The sequence below is a fragment of the Pararge aegeria genome, chromosome 14 (assembly GCF_905163445.1).
Source record: "Pararge aegeria chromosome 14, ilParAegt1.1, whole genome shotgun sequence".
Taxonomy (NCBI): domain Eukaryota; kingdom Metazoa; phylum Arthropoda; class Insecta; order Lepidoptera; family Nymphalidae; genus Pararge; species Pararge aegeria.
In genome coordinates this window covers 9,307,394-9,332,821 of record NC_053193.1, presented here as the reverse complement: position 1 = coordinate 9,332,821, position 25,428 = coordinate 9,307,394, and the positions used below count along the sequence as shown (strand labels likewise).

General features: G+C 33.3%; 1 protein-coding gene across 1 annotated transcript; it reads right to left on the bottom strand.

The window, feature by feature from the left end:
- Positions 1-4,647: 4,647 nt before the first annotated feature.
- LOC120629436 (28 kDa heat- and acid-stable phosphoprotein) lies at positions 4,648-12,016 on the bottom strand. The gene is made up of 6 exons (XM_039898379.1): positions 11,862-12,016; positions 11,664-11,754; positions 10,310-10,409; positions 9,560-9,690; positions 7,766-7,951; positions 4,648-6,150 (listed from the first exon to the last, which is right to left on the bottom strand). Exons 1-6 carry the CDS (start codon positions 11,869-11,871, stop codon positions 6,147-6,149), a joined length of 522 nt encoding a protein of 173 aa, XP_039754313.1. The 5' UTR covers positions 11,872-12,016; the 3' UTR covers positions 4,648-6,146.
- Between the last annotated feature and the right edge of the window lie 13,412 nt (positions 12,017-25,428).

Sequence of the window (25,428 nt, the reverse complement as noted above, 5' to 3'; positions counted from 1 at the left end):
AAAATTTAAAACCGACTTGATAGTAACACAATTCATTCGGATACAGGAATAAATAATAAATTTGAGAAACGCTAAACATAACGCCTTTTTTTCAAGAAACAGTTGATTTTTTCAAGAAACGCTCAATTATTGAGAGCTATGATAGGAGTATCTACGTGATCAAATCAGAAATGAGGACATCCGAAGAAGAACTAGAGGTAACGACTAGCTCAGCGAATCTTTAAGCTGAAGTGGAAGGGCACATAGCTTGGTGAACCGATGGACGTTGGGGCCCAAAGGTGCTTCCAGCAACTCCGCCACACCTGGCGACCCCGCACCGGTAAACGCAGTGTTAGTCTGCCCAAACGAGGTATCCACTGGACATACGCCATCAAACGACACGACCTCGCTGGAAGCCGCTGCAAACAAGCAGCCCAAGACTTGGATTTTGGATGGATACGTACTAACTCGTATTTTAACTGACAGATCCTAGTTCTAAGCAAAACAATTCTTTTAAGTATTACCATTACTTAAGTAAGTAGATATAAATAAAACGGAGTGAAATCTTTTCAAAACATTCTATTTATGCAGCCGGTATAACATAAATTGTAAGTTAAATTATTATCTTGCGGTATCCCACCAACCACAGCAGCCGTTTAGAGTTCCGCACCCGAAGCATACTAACGGGAGTCTAGTACTACGCCTCCGCTATTGGTATTTCCTTCTGTCCATCTTTCAAGTATGTCCGTCGGTGGGCCGTACCTGTCTCATGAACCACACTTTAGTAATAAGAGAGTTTAAATTTTGACAAAATATACATACATACTAGCGGACGCACGCGTCTTCGTCCGCGAAAGAGTCGACTTAAAAAAACCACGTCAATTATGCCTATCCAAAAAACTCCGTCAATCTAAAATTCCGTTGTGCGGATTTTGAAAGACAAATGGGGAAAAATAGCGATGCTATCCTGTAGAAGCTGTCTGCTTTTTTAAAAAGAAGCCTATGAGCTATGCCAGACTATATTGTAGGTATCTCTGCCAAATTTTAGCCAAGTCGGTTCATACGTTGTGGCGTTAAAGCGTAACAAACATCCATCCATACATACATCCATCCATCCATACATCTATGCTAACAAACTTTCGCTTTTATAATATAAGGAGGATGGTACGAATGCATTCGATCGTTGTCCCATATGCCTTAACTTGCTGTTATCTGTGAAGAATGATGTCCTTAATCTCCAACAATATTCATCAGATCTTCATTAAAATTAAACAATACATGCTTGGTAGTAGGTACACACTATCAAATAAAAAAAGAATGATTAAAATCGGTGCAAATTTAACGGAGATATCAAGTAAAATTTATAAAAATTTTCATAGCATATCCCGGAGGAAACTTATTGTTTATCGGGATAAAAAGTCTCCTATATGTTGACCCGGGATATCAGCTACCACTATACAAAATTTTATTTAAATCCGTTCAGTAGTTTTCACGTGATGCCCGGACAGACAGACAGACAGACAAACAGACAGACAGACGGACAAAAATTAAATAAAAGTCTGTTTTGGACTCAGTATCGATTATAAAGGGTCCCCTGTCAAAATTTTCAAAATATATTAAATGTACAGAAATCTTCCAGTTACAGTTTTATTATAAGTATATAGATTGCAGACTGCCGTAACTGCAGGTCAGAATATCAGTTATTACTAATTCACCTCTTCCCGCGGGTGAAGTACGAGGTGACTCACGGAGAACGGGCAGCAGCGTGCTACTACTACCACCTATTGCGATCACCAAACCGTCTGGTGACAAAGACTCCCGTTCGGAGAGGGCTTTAGCCATGCAGTGGACTGTAATAGGCTATTGATATGTGTAATTCTGTTGCAAATCTATTGTTATATCTTATCTATATATATAAAAGAGAAAGTGTGTGGGTATGTTCCGTATAGGCTCCGAAACGGCTGGACCGATTTCAATGAAACTTTCAGGGAATCTCCGGATTGACCTGGCGAGTAATCCTGTAAAGTTTGGTGACGGTCGGAGCACTCCTATTTTTGAACAGTCAAATACAGCTTTTATTTACTATGTTGATATTATATTGTTGGGTGTCCATGGGTGTAGATAATGATCTTCACCCGCTCGAGAAGAGAATAGAAGATAATGAATACGGAGAGAAATAAATGATTTAATATATTATGAAACTTAAATTAAAAATTTAATGATGTAATTTTATTGTTTGAATATAATAAAGCAAAATCTAGCCCGGCGAAGCGGGCTGGGTACGCTTGTTACATATGAATTATAATAATAAAAATATAAAAATTTGAAAATGAATGGGTTATTACAACAAACGTGTTTTTATTGATATTTTATACTCGATCATAAGAAATGGTAATACTATCTATGCTTAGGATTGTAGCGTTGCACATTGGTGCGGAACCCTTCGTAAGGACTACAAGTCCAACGCACTTAGCCGGTTTTTATAACATTTCTGTGCGGACCGTAATTTGTGGCCGCTTAGTTTTCCTCTGGGAACTATGCCATTTCCCCAAAATGGATGCAAAATGAGTTAACGCGGCCTCGGAAAGCACCTAGGTACCCATCTAGCTACTTACTGCAATGCGCTTTTACTTAACTTTTACGTTTAGGGAAATAGGTACAAGTTGCGTAAAAAGGGTAGGTAGTCTAGGGATGTACGATATTGTGCGCTATAAAATCATGTTAACATATTATTACCATGTATACCTCTAAACGTGTATGTTTGTTACTCTTCCACGCCGCAAGCACTAAACCAAGTTGTCTGTTGATTATACCTAGGTAGGTTCCCTCATTTAATATATATGTAGAGTGTAGACTTATTTTTAACCCGGAAAAATCCATGATTCTCGAATGATTTGTGAAAAAAAAAAATTCACGTCGACTAGAACGCCGTTAAGGCTCAAGCGGCTCATCTTACGTCCGGTACTTCTGTACGGAACTGCGAAAGATAGACTTGGCCGACCTTGACGAGGCGTGTGCAAGAACTCAAGAGTCACGGCGATGAAAATGCTACGGCGGATGTGTAACGTCACACGACATGACCGCCTACGCAATTATCAAATCTGCAGTAGGCTGTGTCCGTGACATTGGAGATAAGTTGCACGAAGCCTGACTCAGATGGTACGGACATACCTATTGCATGGGGACCGCAAAGCTAGTTGGTCACCGATGCTTTAGCATTGCAGTCTCTGGAGCTAAAAGTCGCAGCCGCCCAAGAAAGCCCTGGCTAGACATGGTGAACGCAGATCTGGGAGCCAATTGAGTCAAAAAATCGGATGCTCAAGACCGGGCAGTAGGCTAGAATATGCCACAAAGCGGTCCCCACCATAGTGGGATAACTTTTAGTCGAAGAAGCTATAACTATATTATGCTATATAAATAATTAGACCCATAGCTATAGCTATAATTTTGAATGAAAAATAAATGACTTACAAGAAATCAGAAAAATACTAGAATACGTGACATATCTTAATTTTATTCTATCTGTAATTTTACTACTATAAAAATAGTTTTAGGTAATGAGCGTGGACATAATAATTTTAGATGGAAGTTTCACTTAAATAGCTTCAACTTGATGAGCATTTGTCAAATACTTATTTTATCGACGAGATAGATGTGACGTTCACTTGAGATTTATGGCGAAACTTTGGGATTCCAGCTTAGCAATGAATCAAACGGGCTTACATTTCAGCTTGTCGATGCGAACTGACGTATCAGTTTCATTTCTGAAGTAGGTTCTTACAGTGGTTAACTTTCTTTTTATTATTGGTGTTGAGGGTTTAGAATTATTTAAATTCGATTTGTTTAAATTACCAACTAAGTACCTACTCCGGTAGGTATGTGGTTATAACCCACGCCATTAAAAAATAGATTCATAGCGGCAGCTGATGTCATTTTATCTCAGATTCTATTCAAATATTGTGCGAATAAGACAGCGCGATATTGGCAGCCTTTCATAAATAAATTCTTTGATGGCCTGAGTTAGCTACCTAAACCTAAATTCAAATTATATTGCGTATAAATAAAATCATACTGATAGTTTAGTGCTCAAGAAGCTAAATTAATCAAAAAAGAAATTAACTACGGTCATTCCTTGCTTAGGTTAACTACCTACTTACTTAAATTGATCCGCAGTTGAGAATATTTGTTGTTTTCTATTAGCAGAAATGAATGTTTTATTTATTAACTTCAATTATATTATATATTGCTCAGAGTATAACCTTTTATCAGATAGATATAATAGAAGTACGACTTTAAAAAAATCTTTGTCACTATTGGATAGAAGCAGACGTTACTTTGCGGAAATTTATGATATATTATGAAAATTAAGCTTCATTTGCTATAATTAAACAATTATTAATTGTAAAGTCAAAATCTCCTGAGGATGCTCCGGTTTCGGAGCGAAACGTGCGTACAATGCCGAAGATCTGTTTGGTGTGGAGTATAAGGATTGAAGAAATTATAAATTACACCGTACAGATTCTCTTGCTTTTCGCGGAGTATAGCGAATTAAGCTTAATTTTAATAATTCTTTGTCACTGACCACTGTTTATTATTAATACCGAACCGCAGCGGCTGCTAGGAAAATATTTTAAGGTACTATTTTAATAACAAAATTAAAATATACAATTCCGTTTTAAGTTTTTATTATACAGATACACATTCGCATATAAAAATTGTCTAGTGAGACTATCTAACATTTAGATCTAAGCAAATTCATACATAGTTCAGATGGAAATGAAAATGCAACACATAACAATATTATAACATACTATACATAAAATCTTTTATTTTATTAAATTATAGTATTTATTTGAAATTTTAATTAATCGGTTAACCACAATAGTTTATTAACACAGGATTTTCATTATTCGTTCATAAATCAATAGCAAGGCAAAAACATATCTCAACTAAAAATAACCGCCAATATTTTGAAAAATCAATATTAGGTAAGCATGTTTCCTTCAAACATGACTAATCTGGCGTTTCTCTTGAAATAAACATAAAGTTTTAATTAGTGTGGTATCATATTGTAATTCAACGTTCAAATGAAATACCTAGCATTAGGATTTTAGTCACTGCTTTATTTGTTAAGGTTACTACCTCCAATATCTTAAAATGGTAGTTTATTTGACATTACTTGACATCCTAAAAATAAGGATTACAATTCTGTAACAAAACGTCAACAATATTGTGATAATTATGGTTTGAGCGATAGTAGTAAGGCCCCTGCTGTGTTAAGGTCAGTTATTGATGAAAAAGTACACTAGAGATGTGCCAGCTTTGCATTGGTATTAAAAAAAAAAAAAAAATTATGATAAGTACACTGATAAAAATTTATACATACTCGATGCATGCAATATGAAGTTATAAAACACAGAATAGTTAAAAGATCCTTTGTTCACAATTATTTTATTGAAAAATGATAAGAATGTATATATAATATTTATTATTGTAAATTAGCTACATATTATTTAAAAAACCATATTGAACGTTTAGTCAATTTCTTATTAACTGTATTAAAATGGAACCAAAGTTTTCATTAGATATTTATAATAAAACATAATGCTTTGAATTAAAAACTTCCTATTTCAAAAGATTATTTGCATTTTATAACAGGTAATAAGAAATTGAGTATAAAATTGCACACTTCCTTCCAGTTTGTTGCATTTTAGATAAATAAAAAACAACAAACTTATATTACTAGAAACAACATCTTAACTGTGTCAATCTCTCCACTCGATTTTTTTATGCATACTCGTTGAAACACAAATGGTTTCTCAACATCAATAACAACATTAATTATTGTGCAGTAGAAAATCTACCAAATTGACATCTTCGGCGCCCCTAGTCAATATTTTATCTGTTAAGAAATAGTATTATTTTAATATTATAATATCAGTTTCCTACCAACATGGTAGGAAGTGGCAGTCATTTCAGTGGACGACAGAGTGAACTTTTTTACTAAATTGAAAATTGGTTTCGTTTACAATGATTTAAATTATTATGGATTCAAAAATGGTAATTTAAAAAGAAAGGACTATTTGGTGATAGGATCTGTGAATTCCAAAGCCGCCGAATGAACAAAATGATGGCAAACCAGTCATAGACTAATGTTGAGTATTTATCTACCTGTGAACAATAGTTAAAAAATGGTTAATATTTGGTATTCCGTTTTTTTTTGTAATAATTGATGAACCAAGACTGGCCTGCGTGATGCTAACAGGTCATTCAAGTAATAATTAAACACTTTATGGAACGGGGGTTCTTTGTTTTGCTTATTTTTGATGACATGATGGTCTACATGGTGATTACGTCAGCAGTAGTTATTTTTTTTTTTTCATTGTATTATAGCAACCCACACATTAAAAGGAATATGCATATACTAATATTTATGTAAATATGGGGACAGTGGTCAGAGCTTTGTTTACTTTTGCAGTCAAGGGAGAGGGGGGAAAGAAATTAAATAATTGTAATAAATCTGCTTACGTAATAATTAAATAGTCCCTAAGAGGAAAACCTTCGCCTAAATACAAAGCAACACTTCGCAAGGAAATCAAGATGATGTCCTAGAAAGTGCATTAAGCTGAGACGTAGGTTTCAAGCCCCATTTGCCAGTTATTGAACCGGGAACACACCCTTCAGACCAGAACACAACACAACACAACACAACACAACGGCAGCAACATGAGCATGACGGTAGTTCTCCCATGAACAAGCTCTGTCACAATAAGTTCTTTAACTATTTACCATTGGATATAAACCAATTAATCTTCGAGGTAATGCTGCTGAAATTAGCACTATTTTCGTGCTCAAGAACAGGGATGTTCTTGCGCTCTATAAAATGGGTCCGAGAGAGTCACTGAGAGTTAAATTTAACGATTTTAAAATAATGACAGTCTATAGCCAATACGTATTTGAAATTTAAATGTATATTTACAAAGATATATCTAAATTTAAGAGAAAATGTGACTGCAATAATTTGAACGTTAGAACCAAAAATAAACTTGCAGTGCAATATACTAGAATACATAAAATAAGTAATTGATTTAAAAGAAGTTGTATATAATTTAACAATAAATTACCGGTTGATATCTTGGAGATGTCTCTAAAAAAGTTCAAAGTTTGCATTAAACGAAAGCTTATAGAAAAGTCCTATTATAGTAAAAAGGGTGACGTTAACGATAAAAAAGCTTGGGTGTGTTTGATTGTTCTAACCAGGTTGCTTTTAAAAATATTTTCAAATGACAATGTGAGATGGTGATAGCAAAAATAACACCCGGCTGTCTGTTCTGGGCTTTTTCTTAGACCACGGCGAATTTGGATATCAAGTAGCTTTAGTTTTAATGTTGATATCGCCATCACTACTCACTACTATGTACATATTTTGTTTGTAATGAACGCATAAAAAGTGCCATCTATGTGCCTACTTAAATAAAAAATATATGACGTTATTTTTTTAATGCGGGCTGGTAGGTACTGAGAACTGCGAGAGTTGCTAGGTCGTTAATAGTAGAGTGCAGCTGAGAATATATATAAGCATGGTGTAACCAATTCTACGTGACCAATTCTACGGAATTACAAGACACGTCTGAAAAACAAACTTATGTTTAGAGTTCACTTAGAATAACGTGACGGTCAACAGTGTCCCCTGCTGCGTCACGTAGAATTGGTTAAAATGGTAGTTTTTGAAAAGTTTTCTGATAAGGACTTTTGAAACGTAACTCTAGCATGTTGGACTAGTTACCTCTTCTTCGGCGTATCATCCTTAGCCTTCTTCTCAGCCTCACGTCGCTTGGCCGCCTCTTCTCTCTGCTGGCGGATGATGGCGAGTCGCGCGAGATCCGCTCGAGCCTGATCAGTCTTACCCTCCGCGTGTGCCTTCTGGTAAGCTGCCGCTGCCCGTTGCCTTTCTATTTCTTCTCGTTCACGCCTAGCAAACAAAACCGACTTTAATGTGTTTTTACATCATCATCATCAAATCATATTACTGGCCTACTACAGGGCACGGGTCTCCTCCCACAATGAAAAGGGGATAAGCCCGTAGTCAACTACGCTGGCCCAGTGTGGATTGGTGGACTCCACACACCTCTGAGAACATTATGGAGAAATACTTTACTAATTTTTACTTTTTTTTTTTAAATTGATTTTAATTTCTTTTCTTGTGTGTTTCTAAGTTTATTAGTAAATTACAAAAGGTAAGTAAGTATCATAGTTTAAAATTTAAAAAAGGACTTTGTATGAATCCACATCAAAACAGTGAAATACTGAGATGATATGTTCTTCGAATTAGCTTAAATAGGTTTTTTTACTAGTTTTCGATGGAGGCAGTATAAAATTACATTTTCACTTTTCTTGCTCTTCAAGTCGTATTTTAGGCATGTTGTGAGCGGACTAAAACTGGATTTAATAAAGAAAAGTTTTTATAGTTACAAATGACCTTCCGGTTCTTTTTAGTCTTTTTGCTCATGAGTAAAAGAGTAGTTATATAAACATTACATTGTTTGTTACTTTTTAATTTATTTTTCTAGTTTATTAAAATGTTTCTTGTAATTAGTATTTATAAGTAATTGCCTAGTTCTTATAAATACTAATTTATTCTTTCATATTTCAAATATCCACATATCTGAATCTAATCACAGAAAGAACAACAAAATAAAAACGTAGATATAGACCGTTCGTCGTAACTTGACGCGTGGCCTTCAGTCATATCAAAAGAGCAATTGGCGGAAAATCATCAAACTAATATGTAGTTATTTTTTATTTGCCTTTTTTTAAAATTCCATTGTTATTTTGTATGCATTATTATAGGCGTGCGTTAGTAATTTTAAATATTTTTTTATGGTCTATTTATTAGTACTTTGCGAGTAACTTTAATTTTAATCGGAAAACCGGGAATCAACTCTAAGACCTCAGCATCAACCTATTGTAACTCGGTAATAAAGCCCATTTTATCCTCTACTTAACTATCAACCATCTTGGATAAAATGCAATGTTTTCTGTCCTTGAAGCACCATCTTCTATTTTATAATTCGATGTAGTTAAACAAAAGGGAACCATATGTTGTTCCACACCACATTTTTATCATATTGAGGTAGTTTTGGGTCATTTAGGGCCTTATAAATGCCCTAAATGACCCAAAACTGATATGCTGTTGATAGTTAAAGTATGACAAAATACAGTATTTATTACAATAGTTATGCCAGTTTTATTTGTAAACCTCTTAATATCTCTTAACTACCTCAATGTAGGTTGGATCTTTGCTCTTTAACTATGTCTTATTAAAATCATCAAAGAACTACTTGTCCATGTTGCTGGCATGTAAACAATATATAAACATACATTTATACACACCATTTCAAGGTCTGAAAGACAACCTTAAGGCTCTCTATTAAATCTAAGTTTAAGCTTTATAATCTATATATATCTATCTCTATAAACTATTTGTACTTTGTTCATAAATAAAAATACATAATCATAATTTTAATACTATTTCCTTTGAATTTGGCAGTTTAGTTTACTAGTGGGTATTAATGTTTACCTTGAAAGCTGAGGTTTTTCCCCTTCTCCAATTGATGTATTCAATGTTGTTAATTTTTTATTTTTCTTTACTACTCGGTTGGGATTTTCTACTTCAATTAGGCCTGACACACCCTTTGCTTTAGTAGGATGCTGGAAATAATAAAAGTACATAACCATTAATAATATGATAAGAAGAGAGAAATTCATCTCTTGTATCAGTGTTGTGAACACACTTATTCCTTTCAAACTCCAACTCAGGCATACAACTTCATAGCTGGAATTACATTTGACTCCAATCTATGGGTGTTCAACTATTGTAAATAGATCTTTTTGGAAATATAAAAAATATGTAATTCTTTTACAGAAAAGGAAAAAGCTAGAGCTTGAATAAGATTATTCAGTCATTGTAAGAATATAAGCAAATCTTTTTTTTAATTTACTATCGTAGATCATAGTTTGTAAAGCTAGTATTTGATATTTAAAATCATAAAATAAGCATGAACTGCATAAACTAGTTATTAGCTATGGAACAATATGCCTTATTCAGATTAGAATAAAGACATCACCAACACTTGTTCCTGCGGCAATACAATAGAAATCCAGAAGTAGCAGGAGCAGCATCCTCTGATACCATCCACTTGTCCCGCTGGCCCAGCATGGTGATTTTAGGCAAAACCTCCCGTTGGAAAGAGACCTTTAGTCCAGCAGTGGACTGTTATAGGCTATTGATGAATGGAAAAGTAAGAAAAATAGTATGTTCAGAACTTACATCTTCATCTGATTCACTATCATCACTGTCGTCAGAGCCAGATTTATTTCCTTCAGATTCTTCCTCACTTGTGCTCTCATCTCCATGTTCCTTTCTCCATCTGGAGTGAAAAATGAATCCCATTTAATTTAAAATTAGGTAATACTACTCAAATGCAAGCTTTTAGATAAAACAATATTCCATTTAACATATCCCTAACACATATATAAGGATTTAACAAGTAAAATTACAAGCAGTTTTCAAATTATATTTGATTTATATCTTTGGAATATTAATTCAATCTGTTGCTTCACAGGAAATTTTACTGTAATCAGTGCACATTTAGAACATGATCAGTCAAGGTGGTAAAAATATTTACAATGCATTAAAAGCAGTTAATATATTCTATGAGAAAATGTACATATTTCATATGAGAGGTTTATTGATAACATCAGTGTTAAACATAAATATCATCATCAATCTCAGCTAATTTTAGTACCATACCACCAGGTCATCAGAACTTACTTTTAGCCTGCTGATAGTTTTATAACAGAGTAATTTTAACACAAATTAGTGATTTTTAATATTTAATAGTTACAACTAACATGGTAATTGTGGAAAAACAATTTCTTAATGCTGATTATAAAAATTAAATGTTAATAAAACTTTATAGTATTCTTTTTAATTTTATTTATTTGACATTAAAACTTAGAATTGTGATATTATAATTAATACAATGATTTAATAACACTATAAGATTATTATTAATATAACTTAATGTTTCAATTTTGCATGTTGCTGTATGAGCAGAATATGTTGGAACTTTATATCCTAAACACCAATATTTAGCAAAATAAATATTTCATTTCATTACTTAAAGGTACGTTAAAAAGATTTATAGCTATTATCACTAAGAAATAATAATTTTCTAACATGAGCTGTAATTTTCCAGCTAATAAGTTTTGATGAACTTATTTAGTGAGCAGCGTTGTAGGTGAGCACAGAAGCTGCCCGATTTATAGTAGTGAAAAATCCATTATGTAGAAAACTTAGGTGGCACTAAAACTATATGCTTTAATAGTATCAGAAAGCTAGAATCTCTAAAAGTAGTACAATTTTTTTCGCATGCAGAACCTTCATGAGTCATTGACTTTAGCTTTGTCCTTAGTAAAAATCAACAGAGGTTATGTGAAACTATTATAAATAACAACCTATTTCAAGTCTACTAAAGTCAAGTTTTACCCATATAAAGTAAAGTTTTACCCATATTTATATATTGTTTAAAAATATTATTCGTCATCAATGGATCTTCAATCACATAAATTGTTAGCAAGCGGAGATAGGTTACACTTATTTTTTTTATACAATCACTCACTTTTTTTTCAATTCCTCTTGCTTCCTCTGTTCTTCCAACTCCTCAGGGCTAGTGAATTTTCGGTTGCGTCCTTTGTGGTTGGTATACTTTCCTGTAATACGAAATATGATTTAAAAAAACAGGTTAAAAGACAAGCACATTCTCAATAACATTGTACGACATTGGCATTTAAGAATAAGTACAAAACCAAGGACTTACCACGTGGCATCGTAGAAGTCTTTTATACAATTCCTAAGGTTACACAAAATTAACACAATTCAACTATGGAACGGAAAGTTCAGTGGATATTTCTTCCGAATAATAATCGACGAATTTAGCTTTGACGTTTGCGGACAACGACACGATTTTTTTAGTTTGTCAATGTCACAGATTAAAGAGTAAAGACCATCAAGACCATAGACTAAGATTTAGAGATACACATTTGAGTCGATTTTATATGTTTATATATTGCTTGTAATATTGTATAGGCTAAGCGATTTTTTTTTTTATCGAATAATATGAATGCTATCTAGTGAATATTTTATTACGGTATCTGCTTGTGAATTAAAACGAAATTATGGTAAACCATATATAACCATGTATGAGTCAAAATTCCCACCTTATACTATTAAAATAGGTAATTCATCTTTACGTAAATATAGTTAGAAGTTTAAAATTATCAGTAATAGTAATGCTGGAATATTTACATTGATGCAATGATAATCTTCGTCTAATCTTTTTTTCTCCAAAGTATCAGAATGTGCCCTTGATGCATCCTTATAATTAGTTTACTCTCCTTCAAATCACCACGAGTTATCTTCAAAAATCGATTCAAAACCATTACTTGTGCATCCCTAGCATAGATTGAAGTTAAAGGTATTTGTAAAAGTCACTATGGCTCTGGATTATTTTGTTATAGAATCTATAGCTCTGGATTCATTTGTTTTACACTCGTGTATATACACATTAATACAAAATAAATAATAACAAAATATATAGCAAATAAAATGTTTTATTATCTCTTTGCTTATAATTTTATATACAGTTTATAGGTAATTTGTCTATGCTGGTTCCTGTGAGTATTTCCCGCCATCACAATAAGTTTTTAAAAATAAATTTTGAAAATTTCAGAACAAATTTGCTTTTTTAGCCTCTTACTGGCGACTTAATTACAATCTTGACAAAAATAATACTTTTATTAACGTCTAAAGTTCATATCTTGCGAATGCCGAATACTTACATGACAGGATAGATGGCGTTACGTAATGCAGGTAAAACTTGTCCCTTAGTATTTGACTTGCAAGTTATGAGATCGAGACGAACCTCTTTACAAACTTGTGTCAAATTCAAACATAGCTTAAACATTACGGATTGAAATTTTGAAAACAACCAAGCGGAATGACCAAGGTGTTAAGTTTGTGACACTACAAGGCGTTAGGCTTGTAGAATTAGGGTGTGTTGATTTAGAAGTTTGGCTCTACATGAGATCTGATACTTTTTTTATAGTGTGAGTCATATTGTGTCTTGGCAATATTTTATATGAAAATGTTTTTGGTGGGATTTCATTTTTGTTTTCTACGTTATTTTTCTACGTTTTGTTTACTTTTTCCCTGAACGAAGGCGAAGTTTAAAGGCAGAACCCAATTTTTTTTTTTTTTTTAATAAATAACTATACTACGGCAATACACACATCGCCACCTAGCCCCAAAGTAAGCGTAGCTTGTGTTATGGGTACTAAGATGACTAAATATTTTTATGAATGATATTCATAAATACTTATAATATACAAATAAACACCCAGATACTGAAAAACATTCATGTTCATCACATAAACATGTTCCAATTGTGGGAATCGAACCCACGGCCATGGACTCAGAAAGCAGGGTCGCTGCCCACTGCGCCAGTCAGCCGTGAAATTGGCTATAAAATTTTCCATTCAACTTATTTAGGCAAATTACATACTTTTTATCTTATAATAAAAGTAGGTACCTACTATATTCGACAGTTACACTCTCTAACTCTATTCTAACAATGGCATACTTTGCAGGCCTCTTCAATAATGTACCTAATATTTTTGATCCCCGACCACCCCCCGACGCAAAAACGACGGGGTGTCGTTATATATCGGGCTTATAACACCCCGTTAGTGTGTGTGCTTGTGCGACTTTGTTTTTTTTTGAAAGATGTATTAGTCCAAGATAGCCGTTGCCACAAAATTGCGGATTACATGTTTTTCTACAACTCCCTCATCAATATAGTTATCAAATTGGATCGAATAATTTATAGTACTTATATTTCAAGTCGGGAGTTTTTAAATTTAAAATTTTATTTATAGTAAACAACTTCGCACAGCAAAATACAAACACAGAGAGCGTATTTTGAAATAAAATAATAGATAACTATAAAAAAAATCTTGCACTATACCGATTTTTCGGTTCTGCCGTTTTACTCCACTACAAGTTTGCCCTTGACTGCAATTTCAGCTGCAGGTGGTGGTGCAGACAAACGTGGTTGCGATCTTACCTGTTAGGGGTACAAACAATATTAAACCTCTAATCGGTTTCTACGCAGCATTGTTTCGGAACATTAATTACTTGGTGGCACGTCTTTGTCGTTAGAGTGGTAACTTACGAGTATCTCGAACTCTCTCGTGCTTGGTTCTATCCAATATATTGTGTCGATTTCTTTCAAATGCTTAAAATATTATAAGTTGATTTCTGCACTGAAAGTTAAGTAGATACATTCTGAAACCGTGTACACGACTAATATTGAAGCATCAAAAACCACTCCACTTTAGAATGGCTTCTCGACCAAACGGTTTGTCACTTCATACCACTTAGCAGTTGACAGTAATTATTTTAACTCTAATGTTCTAAACGTTAAACATAAAATGGGAAAAAGTTTGTAAGCTAGCAACATTCAGCGGTTGAAAAGAGAGACGTGCGCGGGGCGTTTTCACTGTTTTTGGACTGCATTTAATAATGGCTGAATGAGGATTCTGTATGCTCCTAATTAAATGGATTTGTATTTTAATTATCAAGAAAACCGCGCGTCTAAGTCATATTCAGAAAGAGGAACTGACGACACAACAGTTGGGTGTTAAATTATTACTTTTACATCAAGTAAACTCTATACAGTATCACAAAACCATGAATTGCGCAGAATTAATGATTTTGTGTACCCAATTAATAAGTGATAGCATGAAGTGAACGGAAATAAAAATGCTCGTGGATAGCAAGGTACGCATAAAACTTGCTGTTGCTGATATACCTTGTTTATTTATTAATCACGATTAGTATATGCTATGTCGGAATAACAGTAATTACCTAATTACTCGCGTTGCAGTGTAGGCATGATGCGATTTATTATTGAAGCGAAGAAGATTATCTTAACGCACGTCCGAGGCCTTTTGAACTAAATTCTCAATATCCATCGAGCGAGTAATTTTTTTTTTTTTTGCCAGGCCTTTACAGGGCACGGGTCCTGTCTCACAATGAGAAGGGGTTAAGGCCGTAGTCCACCACGCTGGCTGAGTGCTTAATGGTGGGCAGTAGATACACGCATGCACGAATAAAGCTTTTTATCTGCTGCAAAGCGGCTCTCCCTGTGAGTTCAGTCACTAAAAGCTCTTCTAATACTTCTAAATCTTCTAAAGTAAGTAATACTTGATAAGTATTAGTGTGTAATTGTTCGTAAGTATGTATATAATAATAATACACCCTTTGAAAGAAATGTTTTATTCATGTAGACCTAATCACAGGCACTTATGAAGCGTTCATACATTAAGTAACATGTTAACACTAATGTTAGATGATGGTTATAACTGCATTAGTTAGCTTAAAACTAAATCTAGGAGGATTCCAAACGCGCCTTGGTCTAAGAAGAGCCCACAACAAAGTTAGCCAGGCCTTTTTTTATCACCATCTCTAATTTCATTTCAATTTTATTTTTTAACATTATAACCTTATTTAATGCAGTTCTTTCAATATATGTTGGTAAATAGACTCAAACAATTAGGTATTGATTTAATCCTACCTAAATGTATTAATTATGACCATTAATTTTGAATATTTGCCAACGTTGTGAGAATCTGTAATAATCTGAACATTCACTTGGCTCACATCGTAGAAACTTGGACAAGAAATAATGTATTAGCTTGTAGTTTTCGTAAAAAAATAAATATTATATTGTCAAATTTCATCGAGATCGGTGCAGTGTTTGAGTCGAACATAAGTAGCAAGCAGTACAGCGCACTTTCGAGTTTATAATATAAGTAGCAAAGCAGCAAAATTGCTATATAAATAGCAAGACGTATGGTTTCTCTAAACCAAAGTGCGAGCGATACCGCGTCCCTGGTAATCACTTACATGGGCCCGTATTCACAGTCAATCCGTCGCATCGCGTCGCAGCGATTTGCATGACTATGACTCGTTTACATCGAAACGTGCCAAAGCAGAAATCTCGTGCAAGTGTAATGTATGAATTTGTTTAAATACTTAGAAGGTATGTGCTATATACATTTCACTTGCACCAGTAACTTGTGCAACTAGCTTGCATCCAGTAACAGACAAAACTCAAGCCAATCTTACGCGGGTGTACTTTTAAAAAACGCTCCAGATTGCATGCGATCTCCGAAATCGCCTGCGAGGTATTTGGACATACACGTGCAATCCGCTTGCGATTGACTGTCAAAAATTTTAAAATTCCATATAAAATTATTTTCAACGCTTATGTTCTTAGCATTATGATAATGCTTGGTTGGCTTGGTTACATAAAGCTTTGATGAAATATTTAGACCTTTATTCGTTGAGCCCTTTATGTCGTGAGGAAAATGCGAGTGCTCTTATCAATGACGTCGGAGCACTAATGATTGATACACATCGCGAATTCGCAACGTCGTTGCTCGTCTTTGGATACTGTGCGGGGTTAATGACATTTGGTAACTCACGACAAAAGCCTTATCGGGTGTGATGTATGTCCCTAAGCATGACTAATGTAGGTTTACCGTTTATGTAAACGTCGTTTAGGCATTATTTTTTATTAGAAGGTACAGAAGGTTGAGGCCATTTTCTTTCTACAAGAGTCCTATAGCTTCCGTTTTTGCAAGTTGGCTATTAAGTCCTAAAATAGGTAAGTACTTACGTACGAAAAAAACAGAACCAAAAACTTAGTTTTAAAAGGAGTTGTAGTATTTTTGTTTAAAAATAACACATCAATACGAATCCTTGCGGATTTTAAGTCCCTTGTAGCCATTGGGCGGAAGTAATTTTTTGTGACAACTTAAAGTTACGTGCTAATGCAAAACGTAAGATAAGCTCGAAATGCAAAATTTAACAGCACCGATTTATTTTGTAGGCTCCTTAGGGTATAGTTCGTTTTGATCTGTTTTTCAGTCCCACTAAGTTTATGAAAGTGGTAAAAAAAGTCTTATTAAGCTCCGGTTTTAAAACAAATGCGATATCCTAATATTTTAGTGTTATATTTTTATCAAATCATGCAATTTTAAACAAATTAGCATCTCTCTATTATAATATTTATATTTACTTAGCTTATACTTTAAGTATATAGCGTAAGAGTTTGCATGTTTGTATACGCTTAATATGTTGTTTATTATGTTTGAAAGTTCTTATAGGTTATCAATTATCAAAATTAGCTATACTCCGCGAAAAGCAGGAGAATCTGTGTGGTGTAATTTATAATTTCTTCAATCCTTATACGGACGGACGGAACGGAACGGAAAAAAAACTCATACATATAGAACATAGAACAGTTATCACTTATAGTGACCTTTAAAGGCAACCCGAGCGTAAATAAGAGAGTAAATGAAAAAATTACATAGGTACTATATTTACGTACTAACTACAAAATTACAGGTACATACATTAGAACTTACACTAATTCCTTATTGTAAACGCAGGGAACACTAAGTTATTTATATGTATGATAAATATTTATTAAAACGGTAAGAACTAAAGAGGTACTTAATAAGTATTGAATTAATATTTAGTTTGTCAAAATACGCCTTCATTAGGTGTTCGATTTTTTAAAAGACTTATACTGTTACAGAAAGCAATCGGTCACCTCGATGTCGATGAGGTTATTGCCGAGTCAAGGTTGCTTATTCCGTAGATTATTATGTGAGGCGCATTCGTGACCCGAAAACCTAACGTATTGACGATTTTGTTCCGCCACAAAAAAAACAAACATTGCGAATCTCTAAAAGATTCTACTAACATAGTTTTTTCAAACAATAAATACGCATTTAAACGCCGCGCCGTCAATAAATTCGAAAGTTACTTAATCGGATCGGCACTTACTTTTTATGCACTTAACGTAGCTTAGGTACCTACAGTCATGTTTTCGTTTGTCTAATCTTTATAGGTATATAATTTTTTGGTATACATGTGTTCATAAATCTTCTGCGCCGAACATGTTATAAAAATTATGTTGGAAGTTCAGCACAAAACTAAGTATAAGACGGTTCTTAGCTATAATTGACCCCGGTAAGTAATGTCGCTTTTCGAGATCAGATTTGAAGCCGGTGAAAGCTTTGTGGATAGGATTTCGGTTTCCTTTTCGTGGGACCGAGTTCGAGCCCCGAAGCTATGCACGTTTCAAGCAACTTGCTTCAGAAATCTCCACAATATTCTCAAAGGATTCTGTAGAAGGGATGGTAACGCGTTGATAATACAGTTTCCCTTCAAAACCGAATTTATATTCAAAACTGAATAAAACCCAAAACCCTACACTGCGCGTGGCCAACGCGCAATTGACCGGTTTATAATACATATTTATATCGGACTTTTATAATTACTACTACACAAATACTGGATATTTTTATATCTATCGGGTCGTTTTACCACCGAGCTAGTTAAGCTTTTATCCGTAAGATGATATCCATGTTTATCGTGTCACAGAGTACCTAAGTAGTAAGTAGGTTCAACTTTTTTTTAAAGATCGGTAGGTATAGGTCGTATCACACTAAAAGAGCGCTGCTGGTTTACTAGTGAACGATAACAACATGCGTGCGATTTATTGGACAATAAATTATGACTAATACACAAAACTAGCCTCAACCCCGGCCAAGTTAGATATCAAAATTCAGAGGCTTAAAGGAAAAAAAAAACCTAATTTATAATTTAAAAATGGATAGTTATATCACACCTCACTTAAAAAATTACGCCCATTTTAGGCAATAATTTAATATATTTTGGGATTTTTCTCTTTCGCTTTTCTAAGCATTGCTGTTAATAACTTTCACTTATAAAAAATACTTTATGAGATTTTGCTGTTGTAGGATTTTTATTATGAAAACATGTTTTGAAAGCTGTTTATTTTAATTACGTTTATCCACCAACTTTTCGAAACTTTACAGAGCACTAAGCCTCTATCGCTTCTTAATCTTACAAGTATTTTTCTGCAATATCTCATACGCGTGTAACTGAGTAAACTACTCAATTCTGATGTTCTTTTTACGTGGCACTTCATTTAACAGTATGTTAAAAAACCTTATAACGGTAGACTATACTGCTGTAGCTTGTGCCTTGTGTTAAAGATTACGTCATAATGAAATATGATAAGAATTTCATAGAGATTAAAACAAAGATTTATCTCCGATTCATTCATTGTTTTATTGAATTGATTATAAGCTGTATAAAAATATGGTTACTTTGTAAATAGCAGACTAACCTAAAATAAAACTACCCAGTTTTATTTTAGGTTAGTCTGCTAAATCTGTAAATGAATGTATAAACGTAGTAATTGCGCTGCATTCGTATAAGAAAATGAGATCAAGATGAGTTTAATATTAAGATATATGAAAAAATATCAGGAAATGAATATGTAGTAGAAAAAAGTTAGTTACTTATTTAATAAAATTAGTATGTATCTTTTGAAATTTATCACTTGAAGTAGGTACCTAATTATATTTTGTGCAATGTATTTCAAAGTTAATTTGCGACTAAAAATTTATAACTTTAACAAATTTAATTTGTGTACTTAAATACATTTTGTAACCTGACGCCGCGCTGGGCATTTAAATCTCCTAAGGTGACTCGACTGACAAGATTGGCTTAGTTAATTTCGCTGTTTGAAATAAAATCAATTGGCTTAGGGAGCATTTACATCCGTCAGCCGTCATACGTATTTAGCTGTGTGTGTAGTTTTGATCGCAATTATACGCATCGTGCATCAAAAAACCTTGGGACTAGCCAATTTGCGGTAGCTACAAGAGTTCTTACTGCATTGCAAGTACCTCAATTTCTACCAATCATAAGTGTCCCGCTTTACAGATTATAATTTATCATTACATTTTTATTTATTTGTAAAAAGGTGCGTATTAACAAACGTTACAGGAGCAAACTTCTTTCGGGTGCAAAAGACAGAGAGCGTTAGACAGAACATCTCTGGAGGGCGATTTGGTTTATGAAGTGTTAAAGTAAATATTTTCTATGTATTATATGCAGTTTTCTTCTGGTAAATGCTAATCTACAATAAATAAATAAGATGTCAATTTGTATTACTTCACATACAATAAATATTTGTAAAATACCGTTATGAATAACAAAATATGAAAGTAAAATAACTAAATATAGTTGGGTAGGTATTCGATAAGTTGATAAAAAAAAAACTGAAAATTATGGTAAGTAAATAAAATCCCCTGGCGAGTGAGTAAAATTTTTAATGATGTCTACATAAACGTCATCAGGATATATTGAGATAACGGCGCATTATGGGAAAAAATTGATTGCGAAGATGTTTATTTAGATAACAGTGATTAAGTAAGTTACGGTCTTTTACATTTCCGACCGAAATAAGATATTTTTTGTGTGCTTAAAGTTGGTAGTCGAACTTATCGGCTACCTGTTGGTAATTATATTATTGTTTGCGTGGAAATGTGCAGTGTTACTCAGAGATATTTATTCGAAGGCAGTGGTACTTATCTAGGTTTACACACGTTGACAATTTAACGTCACACAACAGCTTTGAGTTAATTGACCAATGTCTTTTAATCAATAAAAAAAAAAACAATAGTTTGGTGTAGATGTATAGGTTATTATATTTACATAGAGCTAACATATAATAAACAGATACAAATGCTTTTCGTAGTTTATCCACTTTCCACTTGGTCTTTGGGTTTACCCAAAATTGTTAATACTTACGTAATATTTTTTTATTAACTATAAAAATTTATAAACACATAATTTTGACATTTTTTACGTCATATCTAACTTCTACGGCACAATTGAAACTCTGTCGTCGTTACCAATAGTTATAGGTTGACTGGTAAGAAATGCTTTTAGGCATTAAGTTTCACCTATGTTTATTTTTATGTAAGAACTTTACTTATTATATTTCTTTATTAAGTAGGTTTTGTAAAATAAGTGAAGCTATTTTAATCTAGGATGGCGTTATTATTCTTAAGTAATTCGAAACACATAACACCTATTTGTAGAGCAGTCGTAGACTTAAAAGAATGTACAAAATGGCGATCTTGTCCCAACAGGTATAAAAATGCACCCTAATTGGTCATCCTGCTACGAACTATTAATATTTGCCACAAAGTCGCGGTATAAGGTACGATGAGTATAAGAAGCGTAGGATCTTGGTCGCGCGTTCATACATAGTTAAAAGCCTTCTTGGAGCAAGGACACAGCCCCTAGCCATTTTCAAGCCAGCGCGCACGCGGGAAAGTTTCGTAGCGGTTCTTCATTTAAAAATTATTGCGATTTTTGAAAAGAGATTTCTAAAATCGTTTTTTATTTTTTTGTTGTGAGTGACAAGGTCGTTGTGTCGTGAAAAATTAAGGTGAGCTATTTATGTTTATTTTTATTTTATTTATATTTATGTTTTTATATAATGAAATTTAAAATTTATGAAGTCCAGGGTGATCCCGTTGAAGTCTTTTTCTAGTTAACAAAGATTAACACTAATTTAACACAACGAAAATATTATTTCAGTAAATAAAACTCTACTAGTTCTACCTATAATATTTAATAACAGGTCTACATATGTTTCTAAGAAATTAATAATTGTAAAACAATTGTTATTTTAATGAAGTAGATCAGTTAATTACATAATTGCAAAAACGTCCGTAGACATCTCAGAAAAAACTTGACCAATTCTGGAAATGCAAGACTTAGTATCTATAAAAATGTAAACCTAACATAAAGACTAGGTATCATGAACGTAAACAAGGGGGAAAAAAAGCATTAATGATGTTAATAGCATCTGAACAGTTATCGCTTGGGCAGGCTACTGACTTGAAAATAAGTGATCAATACCTCCTACACCTGTCATCACGTATCACAATAATTATGGCAGGGCGTAAAGATGTAATAATAGCCCCTGTCAAGTCAATTTCATTCACAACGAAGACGTTTTCCAAGAATTTAAAGTATGAGCACTAATATATACTTAGAACATTTTTTTTAATGTGATATGGCAAATGGCATGAGGCTTATGCCTTTGTTCTATTTAAGAATACTAAATTTCCAATATATCCAAATATGTATATATAAAATATATATTCAGATATCTAAATATATATCTAATGTCATAAGGTCAAAATTAAAATAATTTTTGCTGCACCCCTAATAGGTTAGCACTTTACCATCTGTAATCCTTATTCCTGTATATCCTTATTTATCTTAAGATATTAATGAAATTTAAAAGTTTTATTAATTATAAACTCTACATTTCACAACTATAAGTATATCATATTAACCAGCGACCTGCGACGACCACATTTTTTATTATAAATTTAGATTTAACAATTTTATTGTTATTAAGTTTAGTTTGCAACTATGGGCTCCGTTGATGGTATTTCCTTTGAAACAAAAACAAAAAACACGGAATATGTTTTCTGACTGTAGACTCATGTTGATTTTTTTCTAATTCTTTTCACTCACTTAAACCCCCTTTACGCAGTGTGGTAGTGTTGGCTGTACACTCTATGCTCGATTTACGGTTAGGCTAATTTAGAATATATTTTTAATCTAAAACTATCATACTCTAGAGATTTTCAAGACAGTGGCTGAGGGCAATTTTCAATTCGACGTGAATTTTATATTTTAACTGTGTATCTTCATCGAATCCGATTATTGTTTTCGATATCCGAAGGGTTTACGATAGGTAGGCTTTTTTTTAGTCCTGTGAATATTCATTACTTTTAAATGCTTTTAATAATAAGGAATACATCATCATTATATCAAATTAATTAGGCCGTAATCCACCACGCTAACCCGGTGTGGATATGTGGACTCTACACGGCTGTGAGAACATTATGTTTTCCTTCACCGTTGAAGCAAGTAATATTTTAATTGAACAAAAAAAGGGTAGAGTTGCGTGCTGGATTGACGTTTGGCTTACTTACCTATAAATAGGTAGTCAAGTAAATAAGTTATACTCACAATACTAACAATAATATAACATAGAAACCCGTATTCCAATCTGCGACTTTACCTCCATATCTTATTCCACATAAATTCACTTTGTTGTAGCAAAATAATGGAGTTTTCCCACTGCATTGTCGATGGTGATAGTTACACGGATAGCAATGTAAGCGGCTCATGTTAACTCAATTATTGCCATTGCTCCCGAGCTCGTTACAGAGATAAATCGTCATTCTTTGCATGCAATCTTCTCTTACCAGTCATTATTATCCTTTTAACGTTCCACTTCTTGGCAAAAGCCTCATAGGCGAGAGGGTTTTGGAGCACAGACCCGCCTCGCTGCACCAACTCGGATTGGCGGTAGTAACAATAACCGGAAAGGTGGAACAACACCCTTCAGACAAAGACGTGCTAACAAGCGATTATACGTACCGGTACGACACTGTGAAGACACCGATTGGGGGTAGGGATGAATATAAGTACAAAACTCCTATAAAATGAGCCCGCTACCATCATTAACTGCACAGTACAGTAACAGTAGTTTAAAAAAAATCCTAAGGCTGGAAACTGTTTAAAAAAATCTAATACCTATAATTTCCTTAGAACTTACGCGGGATACGAATACTATATAGATCAACTTACTAGAAACTAAATACAATTTTCTAAAAATTATCTCTAAATATGTCTATTGAAGTTTTTCTTGATCTCTTTTCTCATAAAGTAAAAAAATAATTTTATAATTATATTAACATAAACCAGTTGGGTTAACCGTAATGATGATTTGATAGATAGTTTCTCAACACAATAGGACATTTTTTTTTGTGAATTTGAATACAATATTTATTATTTTCTTTGTTATAAAACCTTCTAAGCGTAACGATCAGATATCCAAACAATTCTCAGATGAAGTAAGTATACTTAGGTATAATATCATCTTAAGATACTGAATTAATCGGCAGATTGTGAAATAAATTGTTACCGTACATAGATATACTTGATACCTAAGTTTTAGTCAAACGTATTGTATTAAAAATCTCCACGTTTTTACTCACTTCGGAAGTAGTTATAGGTATATACCTATCATTATGTCTCGCCACGATTTTGTATTTGCGGTTACTATTCCATCACAGTTGTCTATTATTTGGACATTGACTTGCGAAAAGCAAGTTCTTATTATTGTTTTCAAAGATTTTGTTCTGAATAAGCCAGTTAATTGGTGTGTTTTGTTTTTGCTCGCCATTTAATATGAGGCTTGGTTACATATTATAGTTACGATTGTTTGTAATTACCTATATACCTATGTCCTGCAAACGTGTAGGTATCAATAACTTATTCATTGGCAGGTAATTACCTACTGAGAGATGCAAGATTAGGCAGTAATCGAAATCGACGATCTTATCAAACATCGATGCAATGGATGTGTCAGTAGCTGTAAAAAATTAAGTGAAATCCATATCAAAAGCTCTTTTCAACAAGACCGACTATATAATAAAACAAGCTAATTTGTAAAATCAATCTGGTTTATCAAAATCAAAATCAAAATATCTTTATTCAGATTGGTTTGTCATAGGCATTTAAAAGAGTCTGTTCATATTTGTTTTCAGTATTGAGTTCTTCGTACTTAGTAAATTAGGCTAGGGACTCTTATTGTTATTATCAGAACAGTGTCCCTTAAAACTAAGTGGGTTAACAACGTAGTTAGAAAATGCTATAATTCAAGCTTCTTTATAATAACTTATTAACTGTTACTTTTAATAGTATTTTTCTGCAAGCTTACAACAGATATAAAAGCTTAACTTAAGAGATATACCGATGAAAAATATCATTGGGTAGTTTCGTTTAAAATAATACACACATGTGCATTACTAATTCTATGTGTGCAATATATTATATAAGTGCCAATTCTTACTTCATAATATCGGCATAAAGGCGTTTTATCATAAGCCACGAAAAATATTTTGTTTTATAGAAATGTAGTCTTTAGGAATTTATCATTTATCTTTTTTACATTTTATCACATATTTACTATCTTTTATTATACTTATAAAACATAAGTTATTATTTAATCTATTGAATTGATGCCCTTCAACACAATAAATCAAGCTGCCAAAGGTGGTCGAGATATCAATAAATTAATTTTAAGGATTATGTCCGTCAAACAAAGGAAGTCAATTCGTTTTACCTACCTAGCTGTCGTACACTTTAAACAAAATGTCACTTGGATTTAAAACTAATCTCTACAATCCAAGCATTTGACATAGGTAACTGGACCCGTTTTTTATTTCTACACAACCAGCTTAGCGATTCTGTGCGGAAATGCAAGTTGCTTATTTTCCATTAATGATTTACAAGCGGCGATAGCCAAGTTGTTACGAATCCAGCCTCACTTTCGG

Bases quoted from the DNA above. Each gene is read 5' to 3' on its own strand.
- LOC120629436 (XM_039898379.1), bottom strand. The intron at 9,691-10,309 runs GTAAGTTCTGAA...TATTATTTCCAG, and splicing joins ATAGTGAATCAGATGAAGAT to CATCCTACTAAAGCAAAGGG. The intron at 7,952-9,559 runs GTAAACATTAAT...TTTGTTTGCTAG, and splicing joins GAAAAACCTCAGCTTTCAAG to GCGTGAACGAGAAGAAATAG.